The sequence below is a fragment of the Oncorhynchus tshawytscha genome, linkage group LG03, assembly GCF_018296145.1.
Source record: "Oncorhynchus tshawytscha isolate Ot180627B linkage group LG03, Otsh_v2.0, whole genome shotgun sequence".
NCBI classification, from domain to species: Eukaryota; Metazoa; Chordata; class Actinopteri; order Salmoniformes; family Salmonidae; genus Oncorhynchus; species Oncorhynchus tshawytscha.
This window is the reverse complement of record NC_056431.1, coordinates 4,024,024-4,040,343: the sequence shown is the minus strand read 5'-3', so window position 1 is coordinate 4,040,343 and position 16,320 is coordinate 4,024,024. Positions and strand designations below refer to the sequence as shown.

Below are 16,320 nucleotides of genomic sequence, written 5' to 3'. Positions count from 1 at the left end.
ATTCTGAATGATGCTCTCCTTCCTCTGCTGATGTCATGTTTATGTGCCAGTGGTAACGCTCTGTCTGTAGACACTCTCCGTTGACATTGGAGAGGAAAAGACTTGTTATCAAACAGTTTTACACAGGCAGAACTTTATTTTCAGTATATCTTCTGAGTGTCATTGACATGTTACCAAGGTCACACAGGCAGAACTTTATTTTCAGTATATTTCAATAGTTTTTGCAAAACAAAAATTGCCATTGTAAATGTAAAGGCAAAAAACAACAGTCCAGCCAGTCAGGATCCCAAATAGAATGTCAATAATTCAGATTTTTTTTTAAAGCAATATAATAACTGTTAGACCAGTATGGACCAGTTGTGGTTTCATTCCAGTGTGGTATGATGCATGTCATCGACTAGAGATGCATTCAACTCCGCTAATGATTATGAAGCTCCCAACTCTGAGCGCCCACCAACAATCCAATTCACCAAGAATGTTCGACAACAGGAGCGAACTGTTCTATTCTATTGAAAACACTTGATTGTGTACTCTTTCTTCCAACAATGACCTTGTAAGGACTAAAGTTTTCTGCAAATGTTTGCAGAGTTGAATGCCAGTCTGGTTTGGTCCAGTCCAATCTGTTTCTGGGCACAATGATCCAGTAGAATCCTGACCCACACTGATGATATCATGCATCATGATGGATATTCATCGGGGGCCTGGATTGGTTGGTCAGAACAGGACATTTCTTCTCAGGAGACTGGAAAGGGCCATTGTAATTTATGCTTTATTTAGGGCAGATTTTTTAGGCCATACTGCCCCGGATTAGATTATCCCGTGTGTGTGGTATGTGTTTTTCTGTTATTCTAGAGTGATTTGAGGTATGATTCCTATGAGAAACAGGTTTACAGTCATGTTTCATGTTTGACATCATTGTTTCAGAAAAGTTAGGATTTTTCTTGAGTTTGGATTTTAGCAACTCAATTGCTCAGTAAGCAAAAATATGATACATGGAACAATGGAAGTGTTGTATTTTTATCATTATATATTTTCAATTGTTGTATGTTAAGTGCCTTATCTGTAATGTATGGGATAGCCTACCCTCTCACCTTTCTACCTTCTTCAGCTCCTCTCATCCTCATTCATCCTTTCTCCCTCTTTCTTCTGCTTCTTATTGTTCCCCACTCATACTCATCCATCTCCTCCCTCATTCTGAGATCCTCCCCTCACAGCCTTTCACATCCCCATTCCAACCCTCGTTCATTTGTACTAACCTTGACCAATCTTCCTCTCTTCCCCCGTCGCTTTGGAAAAACAACAGTCACGTAATTACAGTGTTATTTTTTTGTGTGTATTATGATGCTTAAGTATTATCATTAATAATAAAAACAACGATCATGAATCACTACGCCAAACCTGTCTACTCCAATGTTTGTTTTACACACTCAAATTATGAAGTTCTCCTCACTGATGGATAAGGGGAGAGTATCTATAGGTTTCCTATGTCTTGGTTTAGGTACTGAGGCCTATAACCTTCTATAAACACAGGGATTGTATATTGTGCACTTTATTTTAGTGTACACACATACAATACGTTTCTGAAATAGGAGTAGTAGGTTTATTACATTATAATGTGAGTATAACATATCACTCAAATAATCTTAAAGGTTAAGATCTTGCTTTGACTCAAAATATTATACAGATTGTACTGGCCTGTGATTCTGTGTAAGTGGTCAAACATTGGGGTTGCCCTCTTATTGGATGTCACTTGTATCCCACTCGTGATTGAAGAAAAGTGTTACATAGCTAGAGCCTATACTGTTATTGCTATTAGCCGTGAACGCCATCTTGGATCTAGAAGGTTTCTAAACGGGGAAAACAGGAAAATAGATACTTTCGTTCTTATTTTGTAATTTCCCCCACTGGCTGATGATGAAGAAACACGAGTCATGACGTCGCCTCTTTATTTGCTGATATAGTTAAAATCGGTAAATCTGAGAGGATTGTGGTTGAGGAAATTTCCGCAGTTTACTGTAACTTGGTTTGTTTATGTTATTCAACCCGGACATGGACTCTTCTAACCCAGGTACAGTAATGTTTTAAACTTGTGGGAATAAGTTCAAATGTTACAGGTGATAATGCAGATGGAAAATTGGCGATCCGTGGCCCTTTGACCGAATCTGTCACTTTCTCCAGATTGCGTCTGATGACAGCATTAGGGAGCTAGGTAGCTCAGCTGAGGCTAAGCTAACTGGCCAGCGAAAGCAAGCTAACTGAATATTTTACTTTGAATTGAATAATTTAACTAGCTAACTACTTAGCTAGCTATTGACGTTTCTGTCTTGCAACAGCGTAGTTAGCAAGTTCTCGCCATGTTAGCTTAGCTAGTTATCATTTTTAGCTAGCTTGCTAGGTGACAGACTTGCGTAGGTTATGCTCAGATAAGTTAGCTATTAACTAGCTAGCTAGTTTGTGTCAATATTTCATCAAAACAGTGTTATTTTGAACTAATGATTAGCTTTTTTGGCCAGCTGACAGTTAGCTTGTTCTGCTTGACTTAGCATAGCTAGCGAGTTAGTTGTAGCTACAGTATTTGTTAGCTAGCTAGCTTTGTGGCTAGGTAAGTTAACGCATAGCCAGTTTCATTACCAGAGAGGCAATAGCTAGCTCGCTATACTCACAACTGCAGTGGTCACACGCTCTGGCTTGGAGAGCTGCATGGTTCAATCCAGCATTCACACACTTTCATTTTATTCGTCTAATCAATTCTTACGATTGGTTGATTAACGTTAGTTGACTCAGGTGTGTTACTACATGGCTGTCTGGAGCAACATAAGTCCCGGTAGATATGTTTATGGCTAAATAAATGATTGAAGTGGATACACTTGTAGCATCGTGTAACGTTACGTTGCATCATTTATCTGTGTCTGTCTGTCTGTCTGTCTGTCTGTCTGTCTGCCTGTGTGTGTGTGTGGCAGACATACCAGATGACTCTCTGGGTTTGGGAGCCGGTGGGGCCCAGGCAAGCAGCAGTGCTGTTGTGCCAAAAGGGTCCAATAAGAGACGAGCTGCGTAAGTATAGTATACAATGCCAATGAATCAGTCAATCACTATGTCACAACTTTAACAGACTGTCTATAGCTATGACAGCACAGGGTAGAAGTTGTCCATAGGTTCAGAATCACACCGATAAGTTGTTGATCCATTCTTGTGTGTTAACTTTACAAACATGGATTCTGTCTACTTCCTCACAGGCCAGACTTCGATGATGATGATGATGATGATGGAAGCAAGCTCTTCAGGTAGGACTGACACCTGTCTCTCGCTCTTTCTTGCTCTCTCTCATCTCTCTATCTGATCTGACTGTACTGTGTTGGTTGTTTTGATGTCAGATCTTCTCTGTCTTTGACCAGGTGTGATGACGATGGAGGAGGAGGAGACAAAGAGCGATTTGCCAGGTAGAATAAGGAGGTTGTTGGTGCGTGTTTGTGCGTGTGTATAATACAGATATTCTGCATGCACACATCCCGAGACACCAGATTCCCTATCACACCACTGTGATTATTGTCACTACTACTAACCCCTGAGCTCAGGGACACCTGTTCACTCCTATCAATCCCTTTCTTCTGAGCACAACCCCTTTCTCTCCCTCCTTCCCTGTCTGCTTCTCTCTCTCAGGATCTCTGAAGTCTTTTTCTTTCAGCACTTCCTCTCCTCTATCACTCCGTCTCGCTTTGAAAGACCAGGTTCTCTCTATCTCGATCTCTACATTTATCTATCGTATTGATGGATCATTCACTCCTTGTTATATTTATCAATCCATGCTTGTTCCACCTACCTCATCCTAATCTGCAAATATCATTTGGTTACGCCAACACTAAACTCTACTCCATGTTGTCCACCTACCTGCCCACCTCTTCCCATTTATATCCCTCCCTCTTTCTCTCTACCCCACCCCATCCCTTCTCTACCTCTTCCTCTCTGCCCTTCCTATTTCTTCCCATCTCAACCCCATCCCTGTCCCTCCTCCGACTCCATGTCTGTTGCTGCTCTCCCCCCATCTCTACCCCATCTCTGTCCTTCCTACTCTCCTCTCTTCCTCTCCTCCCTCATTCCCTCGCTCCAGGGAGAATCACAGTGAGATTGAGCGGCGGCGGAGGAACAAGATGACTGCTTACATCACAGAGCTGTCGGACATGGTTCCCACCTGCAGCGCGTTGGCACGGAAACCAGATAAGCTGACCATCCTGCGCATGGCCGTGTCCCACATGAAGTCTCTGAGAGGGAGCGGCAACACTGCAGCAGACGGGACATACAAACCATCCTTCCTCACCGACCAGGTTAGAGAAAGAGAGGCAGGAAGGAGAGGGAGGAGCGGGGGGCTGAGAGATGAAAAGGGGAAAATGTTATCATGTGTGTTTGTTGCACAATAATAACTGAGTGTATCTTCCATGTCATCTCTCCCTCCATCGTTCTCTCTCTCCTCTACCTCTCCTTTCCTCTCTCTCTCCTCTACCTCTCCTTTCTTCTCTCTCTCCCCTACCTCTCCTTTCTTCTCTCTCTCCCCTACCTCTCCTTTCTTCTCTCTCTCCCCTACCTCTCCTTTCTTCTCTCTCTCTCCTCTACCTCTCATTTCCTCTCTCTCTCTCCTCTACCTCTCATTTCCTCTCTCTCTCCCCTACCTCTCCTTTCTTCTCTCTCTCCCCCTACCTCTCCTTTCTTCTCTCTCTCCTCTACCTCTCCTTTCTTCTCTCTCTCCCCTACCTCTCCTTTCTTCTCTCTCTCCCCTACCTCTCCTTTCTTCTCTCTCTCCCCTACCTCTCCTTTCTTCTCTCTCTCCCCTACCTCTCCTTTCTTCTCTCTCTCCCCTACCTCTCCTTTCTTCTCTCTCTCCTCTACCTCTCCTTTCTTCTCTCTCTCTCCCCTACCTCTCCTTTCTTCTCTCTCTCTCCCCTACCTCTCCTTTCTTCTCTCTCTCCCCTACCTCTCCTTTCTTCTCTCTCTCTCCCCTACCTCTCCTTTCTTCTCTCTCTCTCCTCTACCTCTCCTTTCTTCTCTCTCTCTCCTCTACCTCTCATTTCCTCTCTCTCTCCCCTACCTCTCCTTTCTTCTCTCTCTCTCCCCTACCTCTCCTTTCTTCTCTCTCTCTCCTCTACCTCTCCTTTCTTCTCTCTCTCTCCTCTACCTCTCCTTTCTTCTCTCTCTCTCCTCTACCTCTCCTTTCTTCTCTCTCTCTCCTCTACCTCTCCTTTCTTCTCTCTCTCTCCTCTACCTCTCCTTTCTTCTCTCTCTCCTCTACCTCTCCTTTCTTCTCTCTCTCTCCTCTACCTCTCCTTTCTTCTCTCTCTCCTCTACCTCTCCTTTCCTCTCTCTCCCCATCCCTCTCTTTGTAGGAGCTGAAGCACCTGATCCTGGAAGCTGCTGATGGCTTCCTGTTTGTGGTGTCGTGTGAGAGTGGGCGGGTCGTCTACGTGTCAGACTCCCTGACCCCTGTTCTTAATCAATCACAGTCCGACTGGCTAGGCTCCTCACTCTACGACCAGCTCCACCCGGACGACGGAAACAAACTACGAGAGCAGCTCTCTACTGCAGAGAGTAACAATACAGGTACACACAGGTGGTACAGATGAACTACAGGAGCAGCTCTGTACTGCAGAGAGTTATAATACAGGTGGTACAGATGAACTACAGGAGCAGCTCTGTACTGCAGAGAGTTATAATACAGGTGGTACAGATGAACTACAGGAGCAGCTCTCTACTGCAGAGAGTAACAATACAGGTACACACAGGTGGTACAGATGAACTACAGGAGCAGCTCTGTACTGCAGAGAGTTATAATACAGGTGGTACAGATGAACTACAGGAGCAGCTCTCTACTGCAGAGAGTAACAATACAGGTACACACAGGTGGTACAGATGAACTACAGGAGCAGCTCTGTACTGCAGAGAGTTATAATACAGGTGGTACAGATGAACTACAGAAGCAGCTCTGTACTGCAGAGTTATAATACAGGTAGGAGACACACACAACACTAATGACTGTGGGTAACGACACTTCTCTCTCTTTCTCAGGGAGGATGTTAGACCTGAAGACAGGAACAGTTAAGAAGGAGGGACAGCAGTCCTCCGTCAGGATGTGTATGGGAGCCAGACGATCCTTTATATGTAGGATGAGGTGTGTGTGATGAGCTTGCATGTGTATATGGCTGTATGCACCTGTGTTGGGCATGTGTATTCTGAAATGTGTGTGTTTGTAGATGTGGTTCGTGTCCGGTGGAGCCCATGTCTATGAACAGATTGAATTTCCTGCGGAGCAGAAACAGGTGAGATCATTCTTGTATATTTTACTGTAAAAAGTGCATTCGGAAAGTATTCAGACCCCTTGACTTTTTCCACATTTTGTTATGTTACAGCCTTGTTTTAAAATGTATTAAATATACATTTTCCTCATCAATCTACACACAATACCATTATGACAAATCGAAAACAGGCTTTTATACATTTTTGCACATTTATTAAAATAAAAAACAAATACCTTTACATAAGTATTCAGACCCTTTGCTATGAGACTCGAAATTGAGCTCAGGTTCATCCTGTTTCCATTGACCATCCTTGAGATGATTCTACAACTTGATTGGAGTCCACCTGTGGTAAATTCAGTTGATTGGACATGATTTGGAGAGGCACACACCTGTCTATAAAAGGTCCCACGGTTGACAGTGCGTGTCAGAGCAAAATTCAAGCCACGTTGTTGAAGGAATTGTCTATAGAGCTCAGAGACAGGATTGTCTAGAGGTACCAGAGACAAATCTGTGGAAAATATTTCTGCAGCATTGAAGTTCCACAAGAGCACAGTGGCCTCCATCATTCTTGAATGAAAGAAGTTTGGAACCACCAAGACTCTTCCTAGAGCCGGCCAAACTGAGTAATCGGGGGAGAACGGCCTTGGTCAGGGAGGTGACCAAGAACACTGACAGGTCCTCTGTGGAGATGGGAGAACCTTCCAGAAGGACAACCATCTCTGCAGCACTCCACTAATCAGTCCTTTATGGTAGTGGCTAAACAGAAGCCACTCCTCAGTATAAGGCTCATGACAGCCCGCTTGGAGTTTGCCAAAAGGCATTTAAATGACTCTCAGACCATGAGAAACAAGATTGTCTGTTCTGATGAAACCAAGATTGAACTATGGCCTGAATGCCAAGCGTCACGCCTGGAGGAAACCTGGCACCATCCCTACGGTGAAGCATGGTGGTGGCAGCATACTGTGGGGAGGTTTTTCAACGGCAGGGACTACGAGACTTGTCAGGATCGAGGGAAAGATGAACAGTGCAAAGTACAGAGAGATCCTTGATGAAAACCTGCTCCTGAGAGCTCAGACTGCGGCGAAGGTTCACCTTCCAACAGGACGATGACTCTTAAGCACACAGCCAAGACAATGCAGGATTGGCTTCGGGACAAGTTTCTGAATGTCCTTGAGTGGCCCAGCCAGAGCCCGGACTTGAACCCGATCTAACATCTTTAGAGAAACATGAAAAGAGCTGGTCAGCGACGCTCCCCATCCAACCTGACGGGGTTTGAGAGGATCTGCAGAGAAGAATGGGAGAAACTCCCCACATACAGGTGTGCCAAGCTTGTAGCGTCATACCCAAGAAGACTCTGGGCTCTAATCGCTGCCAAAGGGGCTTCAACAACTGAGTAAAGGGTCTGAATACTTATGTAAATGTCATATTTCAGTTTTTTTAATAAATTTGCAAACATTTCTGAAAACCTGTTTTTGCTTTGTCATTGTGGGGTATTGTGTGTAGATTGATGAGGAAAAAGGCTTTAACTTAACAACATGTGGAAAAAGTCAAGATGTCTGAATACTTTCCCAAATGCAATGTATAGTGAACTATGCCTTGACTGGTAGTGTTCTCCCCTGTAGGAATGGTCTGGGCCCACCCAAGGATGGAGAGCCTCAGTATGTGGTGGTCCACTGCACTGGATACATCAAGTCCTGGCCCCCCACAGGTAACTAACTAACTAACCTATGGCATAGCTCTTATATCAAATCAAATGTTATTGGTCACATACACATGGTTAACAGATGTTAATGCGAGTGTAGCGAAATGCTTGTGCTTCTAGTTCCGACTGCAGCAATATCTAACATGTCATCTAACAATTCCCCAACAACTACCTAATACACACAAATCTAAAGGGGTGAATGAGAATATGTACATATAATTATATGGATGAGCGATGGCCGAGCAGCATTGTCAAGGTGCAATAGATGGTATAAAATACAGTATATACATATGATATGAGTAATGTAAGATATGTAAGCATTACTGAAGTGACATTATTTAAAGTGGCATTGTTTAAAGTGACTAGTGATCCATTTATTAAATTGTCCGGTGATTGGGTCTCAATGTAGGCAGCAACCTCTCTGAGTTAGTGATTGCTGTTTAGCAGTCTGATGGCCTTGTTTTTCAGTCTCTCGGTCCCAGCTTTGATGCACCTGTACTGACCTTGCCTTCTGGATGGTAGCGGTGTGACCATGCAGTGGCTCGGGTGGTTGTGATCTTTTTTGCCTTCCTGTGACATCGGGTGCTGTAGGTGTTCTGGAGGGCAGGCAGTGTATTGATTTTAAAGAAAGGCATTGATGTTTATGGTACATTGGTGCATGACAGTGCTTTTTTCGCAAATGCCCTTGTTAAATCATCACCCGTTTGGCGAAGTAGGCTGTGATTCGATGAGAAATTAACAGGTACCGCATCCGATTATATGCAATGCAGAACACGCTAGATACACTAGTAATATCATCAACCATGTGTAGTTAACTAGTGATTATGTTAAGATTGTTTTTTATAAGATACGTTTAATGCTAGCTAACAACTTACCTTGGCTTCTTGCTGCCCTCGCGTAACAGGTAGTCAGCCTGCCACGCAGTCTCCTCGTGGAATGCAATGTAAGGCAGGTGGTTATAGAGCGTTGGACTAGTAACCGGAAGGTTGCAAAAACGAATCTCCGAGCTGACAAGGTAAAAATATGTTGTCCTGCCCCTGAACAAGGCAGTTAACCCACCGTTCCTAGGCCGTTGAAAATAAGAACGTGTTCTTAACTGACTTGCCTAGTTAAATAAAGGTGTAAAAAAATTAATCGGCCAATCTGTGTCCAAAAATAACGATTACCGATTGTTATGAAAACTTGAATCGGCCCTATTTAATCGGCCATTCCGATTAATCAGTCGACCTCTAGTTGAGACACAAGGCCTCAAGCTTAATTTTGAGCTTGGAGGGTACTATGGTGTTGAATGCTGAGCTGTAGTCAATGAACAGCATTCTTACATAGGTATTCCTCTTGGGGCAGTGTGATGGCGCTTGAATCATCTGTGGACCTGTTGGGGCGGTATGCAAACTGAAGTGGGTCTAGGGTGGCAGGTAAGGTGGAGGTGATATGATCCTTGACTTGTCTCTCAAAGCACTTAATGATGACAGAAGTGAATGCTATGGGGCGATAGTCATTTAGCTCAGTTATCTTTGCCTTCTTGGGTACAGGAACAATGGTGGCCATCTTGAAGCGGGGACATCAGACTGAGATAGGGAGAGATTGAATATGTCCGTAAACACACCAGCCTGTCTGTGCATGCTCTGAGGACGCGGCTGGGGATGCCATCTGGACCAGCAGCCTTCCAAGAGTTTTACTCACGTCGGCCGCGACGGTGGCACTGTATTATCTTCATAACGGGCAAAGAGGGTGTTTAGTTTGTCTGGAAGCAAGATGTTGGTGTCCGTGACGAGGCTTGTTGTCTTTTTGTAGTCCGTGATTTCCTGTAGACCCTGCTACATACGTCTGGTGTCTGAGCCGTTGAAGTGCGACTCCACTTTGTACCGGCATATATCCAATGTATACACTACTGCTGCATACTGAGTCGTGTGTGTTTGCCTGCTCGCATTTCAGGGGTGAATCTAACAGATGAGGAAGCAGACAATATTCAGGGGAGTCGCTACTGTCTAGTCGCCATCGGTAGACTTCAGGTAAGATGGGAAAACTCAATGTCCAATTTTTGGATGGGCTCATGGAACCACCATCTTGCAGACACTTGTTGCCTGCCCCCTTGTTGTCTAGGTGACCTCTTGCCCGAGCGACACAGACATGAACAGCATCAGTGTTCCGGTGGAGTTCATCTCTCGTCACAACTGCCAGGGCCTCTTTACCTTCGTAGACCACCGCTGCATGGCCACAGTGGGCTACCAGCCTCAGGTAGGCCTCACTCACAGCCTGGGGCTAGAGTAGGACAAACACCCAGCATCGCATTTCATAGTGTATCAGGATACAGTATGTGTTTAAACTGTGTACCAGGATACAGTATGTGTTTAAACTGTGTACCAGGATACAGTATGTGTTTAAACTGTGTACCAGGATACAGTATGTGTTTAAACTGTGTACCAGGATACAGTATGTGTTTAAACTGTGTACCAGGATACAGTATGTGTTTAAACTGTGTACCAGGATACAGTATGTGTTTAAACTGTGTACCAGGATACAGTATGTGTTTAAACTGTGTACCAGGATACAGTATGTGTTTAAACTGTGTACCAGGATACAGTGTGTGTTTAAACTGTGTACCAGGATACAGTATGTGTTTAAACTGTGTGACAGCTGTAAGCTTGATCTACCTTTTTCAGTGTTGTGTGTGTGTGTGTGTGTTCCCCAGGAACTGCTGGGTAAGAACATCTTGGAGCTGGCCCACCTTGAGGACCAGGAACTGCTGAGAGACAGCTTCCAGCAGGTGGTCAAGCTGAAGGGTCAGGTGCTGTCCGTCATGTTCCGCTTCCTGTCCAAGACCAGAGACTGGCTCTGGATCAGGACCAGCTCCTTCACCTTCCAGAACCCCTTCTCTGAGGAGATAGAGTACATCATCTGTACCAACGCCAACGTCAAGTAGGTGCTGTATACACACACAGACACACATCATCTGCACCAAGGCCAAGTAGGTACACACATACACACACACCTGCACCAACGCCAAGTAGGTACACACGCACACACACATCTGCAACAACTCAAACTTCAAGTACCAACACGCACACACGTATTATCTGCACCAACGCAAGTCACCTGAGTGTGAGACGCCTACAACACATAGACACCACAACTCTATTCCACCTCAACATCTGAACATCTCCACTCTGTCTAACCAATCTGTTGAGCCACCTTAGGAAATGTGATGTCATCTCTTCCAGGATGTGTGTTTGTCAGTATGTTCACCTCCCCTACATATCTTTCTCTCCCTTCCTTTCCTCCTCACCCCTTGTTTTTGTTGTGGGCCAGTAGAACCTCGACTCAGGACACCCTCACCCCCCTCTCGTCCCCAGGGGTGTCTTTGCCCCCCTCGCTGGGGGAGACCAGTCCTAACTTCCCCCCTGTATCCCACAGCCCAGGGCAGGTGGCTGCCAGGTGAGACCCCCTCAACCCCCCCCTCTGGCATGGGTCAGCTGTGGCTGCTGCTGCTGCTTCACTGGATACTACAACTCTATTTCTATCTTGTTCCCTTTATTCTCTTGTTCTCTCTGGTCTGGTTCAGAGTTCACCCCTTGGTAAGGGCTGTGGATTGTTACTTGACTTGACCGGGCCTTTCTGTTTTTGGGTGATTCCCCGTCTCCCTCTCCCTCCTCAACAGCAGTAAGATATCCATCATGACCACGGTGTTGGTAATGAACCCCCTCTCCTCTTTTCGTCTTGGTTACCATAGTGACTGGTGGTGGGGCAAGTGCTGTTGGTCGGCAGGTGTTTTGGTTTCCCAAGCAGCGGTGGAGGGCCTTGACGAAAATTATATTTTCTGTTGTCACTGCTAACACTTCTTTTTTTCTCTCTCTACCACCCCCTCTTTTCTCCCTCTACCACTCCCTCTTTTCTCCCTCTACCACCCCCTCTTTTCTCCCTCTACCACTCTCTACCACTCCCTCTTTTCTCCCTCTACCACTCTCTACCACCCCCTCTTTTCTCCCTCTACCACTCTCTACCACTCCCTCTTTTCTCCCTCTACCACTCTACCACCCCCTCTTTTCTCCCTCTACCACTCTCTACCAACCCCTCTTTTCTCCCTCTACCACTCTCTACCACCCCCTCTTTTCTCCCTCTACCACTCTCTACCACCCCTCTTTTCTCCCTCTACCACTCTCTACCACCCCCTCTTTTCTCCCTCTACCACTCTACCACCCCCTCTTTTCTCCCTCTACCACTCTCTACCACCCCTCTTTTCTCCCTCTACCACTCTCTACCACCCCCTCTTTTCTCCCTCTACCACTCTCTACCATTCCCTCTTTTCTCCCTCTAACACTCTACCACCCCTCTTTTCTCCCTCTACCACTCTCTACCACCCCCTCTTTTCTCCCTCTACCACTCTCTACCAACCCCTCTTTTCTCCCTCTACCACTCTCTACCAACCCCTCTTTTCTCCCTCTACCACTCTCTACCACCCCCTCTTTTCTCCCTCTACCACTCTCTACCACCCCTCTTTTCTCCCTCTACCACTCTCTACCACCCCCTCTTTTCTCGCTCTACCACTCTACCACTCCCCCTCTTTTCTCCCTCTACCACTCTCCCTCTACCACTCTCTACCACCCCTCTTTTCTCCCTCTACCACTCTCTACCACCCCTCTTTTCTCCCTCTACCACTCTACCACTCCCCCTCTTTTCTCCCTCTACCACTCTCCCTCTACCACTCTCTACCACTCCCTCTTTTCTCCCTCTACCACTCTACCACCCCTCTTTTCTCCCTCTACCACTCTCTACCACCCCTCTTTTCTCCCTCTACCACTCTCTACCACCCCTCTTTTCTCCCTCTACCACTCTCTACCACCCCCTCTTTTCTCCCTCTACCACTCTCTACCACCCCCTCTTTTCTCCCTCTACCACTCTACCACCCCTCTTTTCTCCCTCTACCACTCTCTACCACCCCCTCTTTTCTCCCTCTACCACTCTCTACCACCCCCTCTTTTCTCCCTCTACCACTCTCTACCACCCCTCTTTTCTCCCTCTACCACTCTACCACTCCCCTCTTTTCTCCCTCTACCACTCTCCCTCTACCACTCTCTACCACACCCTCTTTTCTCCCTCTACCACTCTCTACCACCCCTCTTTTCTCCCTCTACCACTCTCTACCACCCCTCTTTTCTCCCTCTACCACTCTACCACTCCCCCTCTTTTCTCCCTCTACCACTCTCCCTCTACCACTCTCTACCACACCCTCTTTTCTCCCTCTACCACTCTCTACCACCCCCTATTTTCTCCTTCTTTTTTGTCTCTCTCCCTTTCCCCCTCTTTCCAGACAGTTGCAGCAGCAGCAAGCAGAGTTGGGGGGAGGAGGGAGAGATGGTCTGTACGAGGCAGGACAGGTTACACTTCCACAGGTAAAACTAGCACTGACTAAAACACAGACCTAACTGGGGCCTTAACCCCACAACAAGCCCCCCATCCAGTGGTGCTGCACTGCAGCTTGATCCTGTGCTTATCTCACTGTATGTGTGATGTCTTGGGGACGAGATCGTTCTATTGTTCACTGTAACATGGACAATAAAGTTGTATTGTTGTTCCTACCTCCAAGCCTTTAGTGAGTATTGACCGCTTGTTGACCGTTGTCCATGTCAGATGCCTGTCCAGGCCGTGACCGCAGCTGGAACTGACCATAGTAAGACCAGGGACAAGGCAGAGATGCACCCCTCCATGTACCCCAACCCAGACCAGGCCAAGTTCCTGCCCTCCACCTCTGCCCCCGGAGTACCCATCTACCCTCAGGACAACAACAACTACACAACTGCCAACCGCTCCAACGACACATACAGCAGGTATGACCACTAGCCTCTGTTGTACTGTTTTCAACTGATCTAAGGGCCATGTATACTGAATAAGAGATTGTAATTTCCTGTTGTTATGAACTAATTCCAGGTCAGTAGGGATGGCCCCTCAGATGGTGCAGCCATCCCACTCCGCAGGCCAGGTGCTGGCTCAGATGTCCCGTCAGAACGGGGCACCCCCCTCCAACAGCAGCCCCCTACAGGGAGGGGCAGCGGTGAGCTGGCCGGGGCCAGCAGCAGGGGCTAGACCCCCCTTCAACAACCAGGTGAGACAGCTGGCAGCTGCAGGTAGAAGCTGTCCAAACAGCCTGAAGTTTAGATCCTCTGTTGTTGCCCAAAGTGCTACAGATGTAGAATCTTAATTTAAGACTATTATAATTATTATAATTTGTTTGTGGAAATTACAATTGTCAGAAGCTTTTTTTAAACCTCAAATACAATACAAGTTTAAAATTGTCTGCATTGCAGGACAGTTTTCCTTGAACAGGGTTATCAAATTGAAATCCTACATCTGTAGCTGGCGTGATGGGGATGAGTGCTCTGAGGTTCTTGCATCTCTGTATCTTAGCATTGTAAAGGACCTTGTATTTTATTCCTGTGTAATCTGTGTTTTGAGTATCACACCCAGACAGTTTCAACAGTAAATGTATAACAGAAACCTTGTACGTTTATAAAGTGTGAATAATAACATGGTGTTGTTCACCACCTGCCCAGCAGGTGGTGCCCCAGGCAGGGAAGGCCCTGTCTCCCCAGTTTGCCATGGGGAGTTTTGTTGGGGGCTCTTCCTCCTCATTTGGGGCGATGCCCACCACTGCCGCTCCGAACCCCACCACGGGGGCTAACTACCCAAATATCAACCCCCGCGCCAGCCTCAATACCAACGGATATGGTACGTGACCCTGAGAGAGAGAGTGTGTGTGTGTGTGTGTCATCTACAGTACAGTGTTTTTATGTGTTTGTGTATGCTGGTGTAGTTAGATACTGAATCGCCCATTGTCTCTGATAGATGGCTTGGGGTCGGGGCAGCAGTTCCCCTCCAGGGCAGCGGAGGCAGTGTGGCCCCAGTGGCACGGCCAGCAGCAAGCTCAGAACAGGGCAGAGCAGCACCCCCACACACAGAACAACCAGCCTGACATCTTCCCTGTAAGTCTCTCTCCCTCTACCTATATCAATCTGCCTTTCTCTTCCCCATGTCTCCATCTGTACCTTTTGTTATGTGTTGTCATGTTGCTTTGAAGTTAAATCTTTCTCTCTCTCTAGGATGTTCTCGCCATGCTGGACCAGCCGGCCAACTTCAACAACGATGACTTTGAGATTCCCATCTACCCCTCTTTCAACGAGTGACCCCGCATACACTCTTCCACTTACCTCCTCTGTCTCTCAAATGTCTCCTTCTCTCTCATTTGGTGCACTTTTGCTCTCTTTCTTCGCCTTTCGTGATCCAACGAGAGCATGTCTAATTATCGCTCAGATGATTGCACTGCCAGGATGGAGAAGGCGAGTTAATCAGGGAAAAGAGAGAGTGAAATCAAGTATCGGTATTCAAATGCAGGTTCAATAAACACGTGGAAGGGAGAGAGAGAAGAGATTCAGGGTTCAGTGATAGTTGGGCAAATGTAAAATGACATCTGTAGCCAGCACTGCCCAAGCTCCACAGCCAGTGGATTTGTTGTAGAGATGTAACACACAATCCCACCTGAACATGCACAAGGCCCTGAGGCAGACACTGCTTCACCAGTAACACACAAACATGGCCTTTCACTAACCGAGTCAGCTGTGTGTTTAGATCTATGCTGCTCCACTGGTCTGTACATCATATGGATAGATCAGTCCAATCATTCACTTGAAGTCTCAGGCAATTCAGGTGATCTATAGCTTTGGGGGAATATGTGGGAATATATATATGGGAATATTCTGATCTGAAGCCTGTGAATATCCTCTATCTGCTCCCCTCGCTGTTTTAGCTTAGCAACCCGTAGCATGTTCAAAAGGACACTGTCCTCACGCAGGCAGGTTTATACGAACACTGTACAAACACTTTTATATTTGTACATTGACGATGTCACCTATGAATGTGGTTATGTTGGTTTCAGGTGGAAAAGAGGGAGAGATGTCTATGACTAGTGAGGGGGAGAGAGGGAGAGATGTCTATGACTAGTGAGGGGGAGAGAGGGAGAGAGATGTCTATGACTAGTGAGGGGAAGAGAGGGAGAGAGATGTCTATGACTAGTGAGGGGAAGAGAGGGAGAGAGATGTCTATGACTAGTAAAGGGAAGAGAGGGAGAGAGATGTCTATGACTAGTGAGGGGAGAGAGGGAGAGAGATGTCTATGACTAGTGAGGGGGAGAGAGGGAGAGAGATGTCTATGACTAGTGAGGGGGAGAGAGGGAGAGAGATGTCTATGACTAGTAAAGGCAAGAGGGGGATATGAAACTACAACCTGATGTATTCCTACATATACCCCGTATATAAGTCAAGTGTTTATATACGGTTATATGTC

At 46.3% G+C, this 16,320-nt stretch overlaps 1 protein-coding gene across 6 annotated transcripts; it reads left to right on the top strand.

Annotated features, from left to right (window-relative positions):
* Positions 1-1,787: 1,787 nt before the first annotated feature.
* Positions 1,788-16,010, top strand: LOC112236966 (aryl hydrocarbon receptor nuclear translocator). Of its 6 annotated transcripts, none has more exons than XM_042307831.1 (19): positions 1,788-2,068; positions 2,961-3,054; positions 3,237-3,284; positions 3,396-3,440; positions 4,109-4,322; positions 5,376-5,589; positions 6,055-6,157; positions 6,240-6,305; positions 7,907-7,992; positions 9,922-9,998; positions 10,090-10,224; positions 10,679-10,905; positions 11,299-11,421; positions 13,295-13,376; positions 13,615-13,811; positions 13,912-14,086; positions 14,538-14,709; positions 14,827-14,963; positions 15,081-16,010. In XM_042307831.1, the coding sequence occupies exons 1-19, from the start codon at positions 2,032-2,034 to the stop codon at positions 15,162-15,164; spliced, it is 2,316 nt and encodes a 771-aa protein (XP_042163765.1). In that variant the 5' UTR covers positions 1,788-2,031; the 3' UTR covers positions 15,165-16,010. The 6 variants fall into 6 exon arrangements, with proteins under 6 accessions (XP_042163765.1, XP_042163757.1, XP_042163774.1 ...); XM_042307823.1 differs by having other exon boundaries at positions 14,535-14,709; XM_042307840.1 differs by lacking the exon at positions 11,299-11,421.
* Positions 16,011-16,320: the final 310 nt, after the last annotated feature.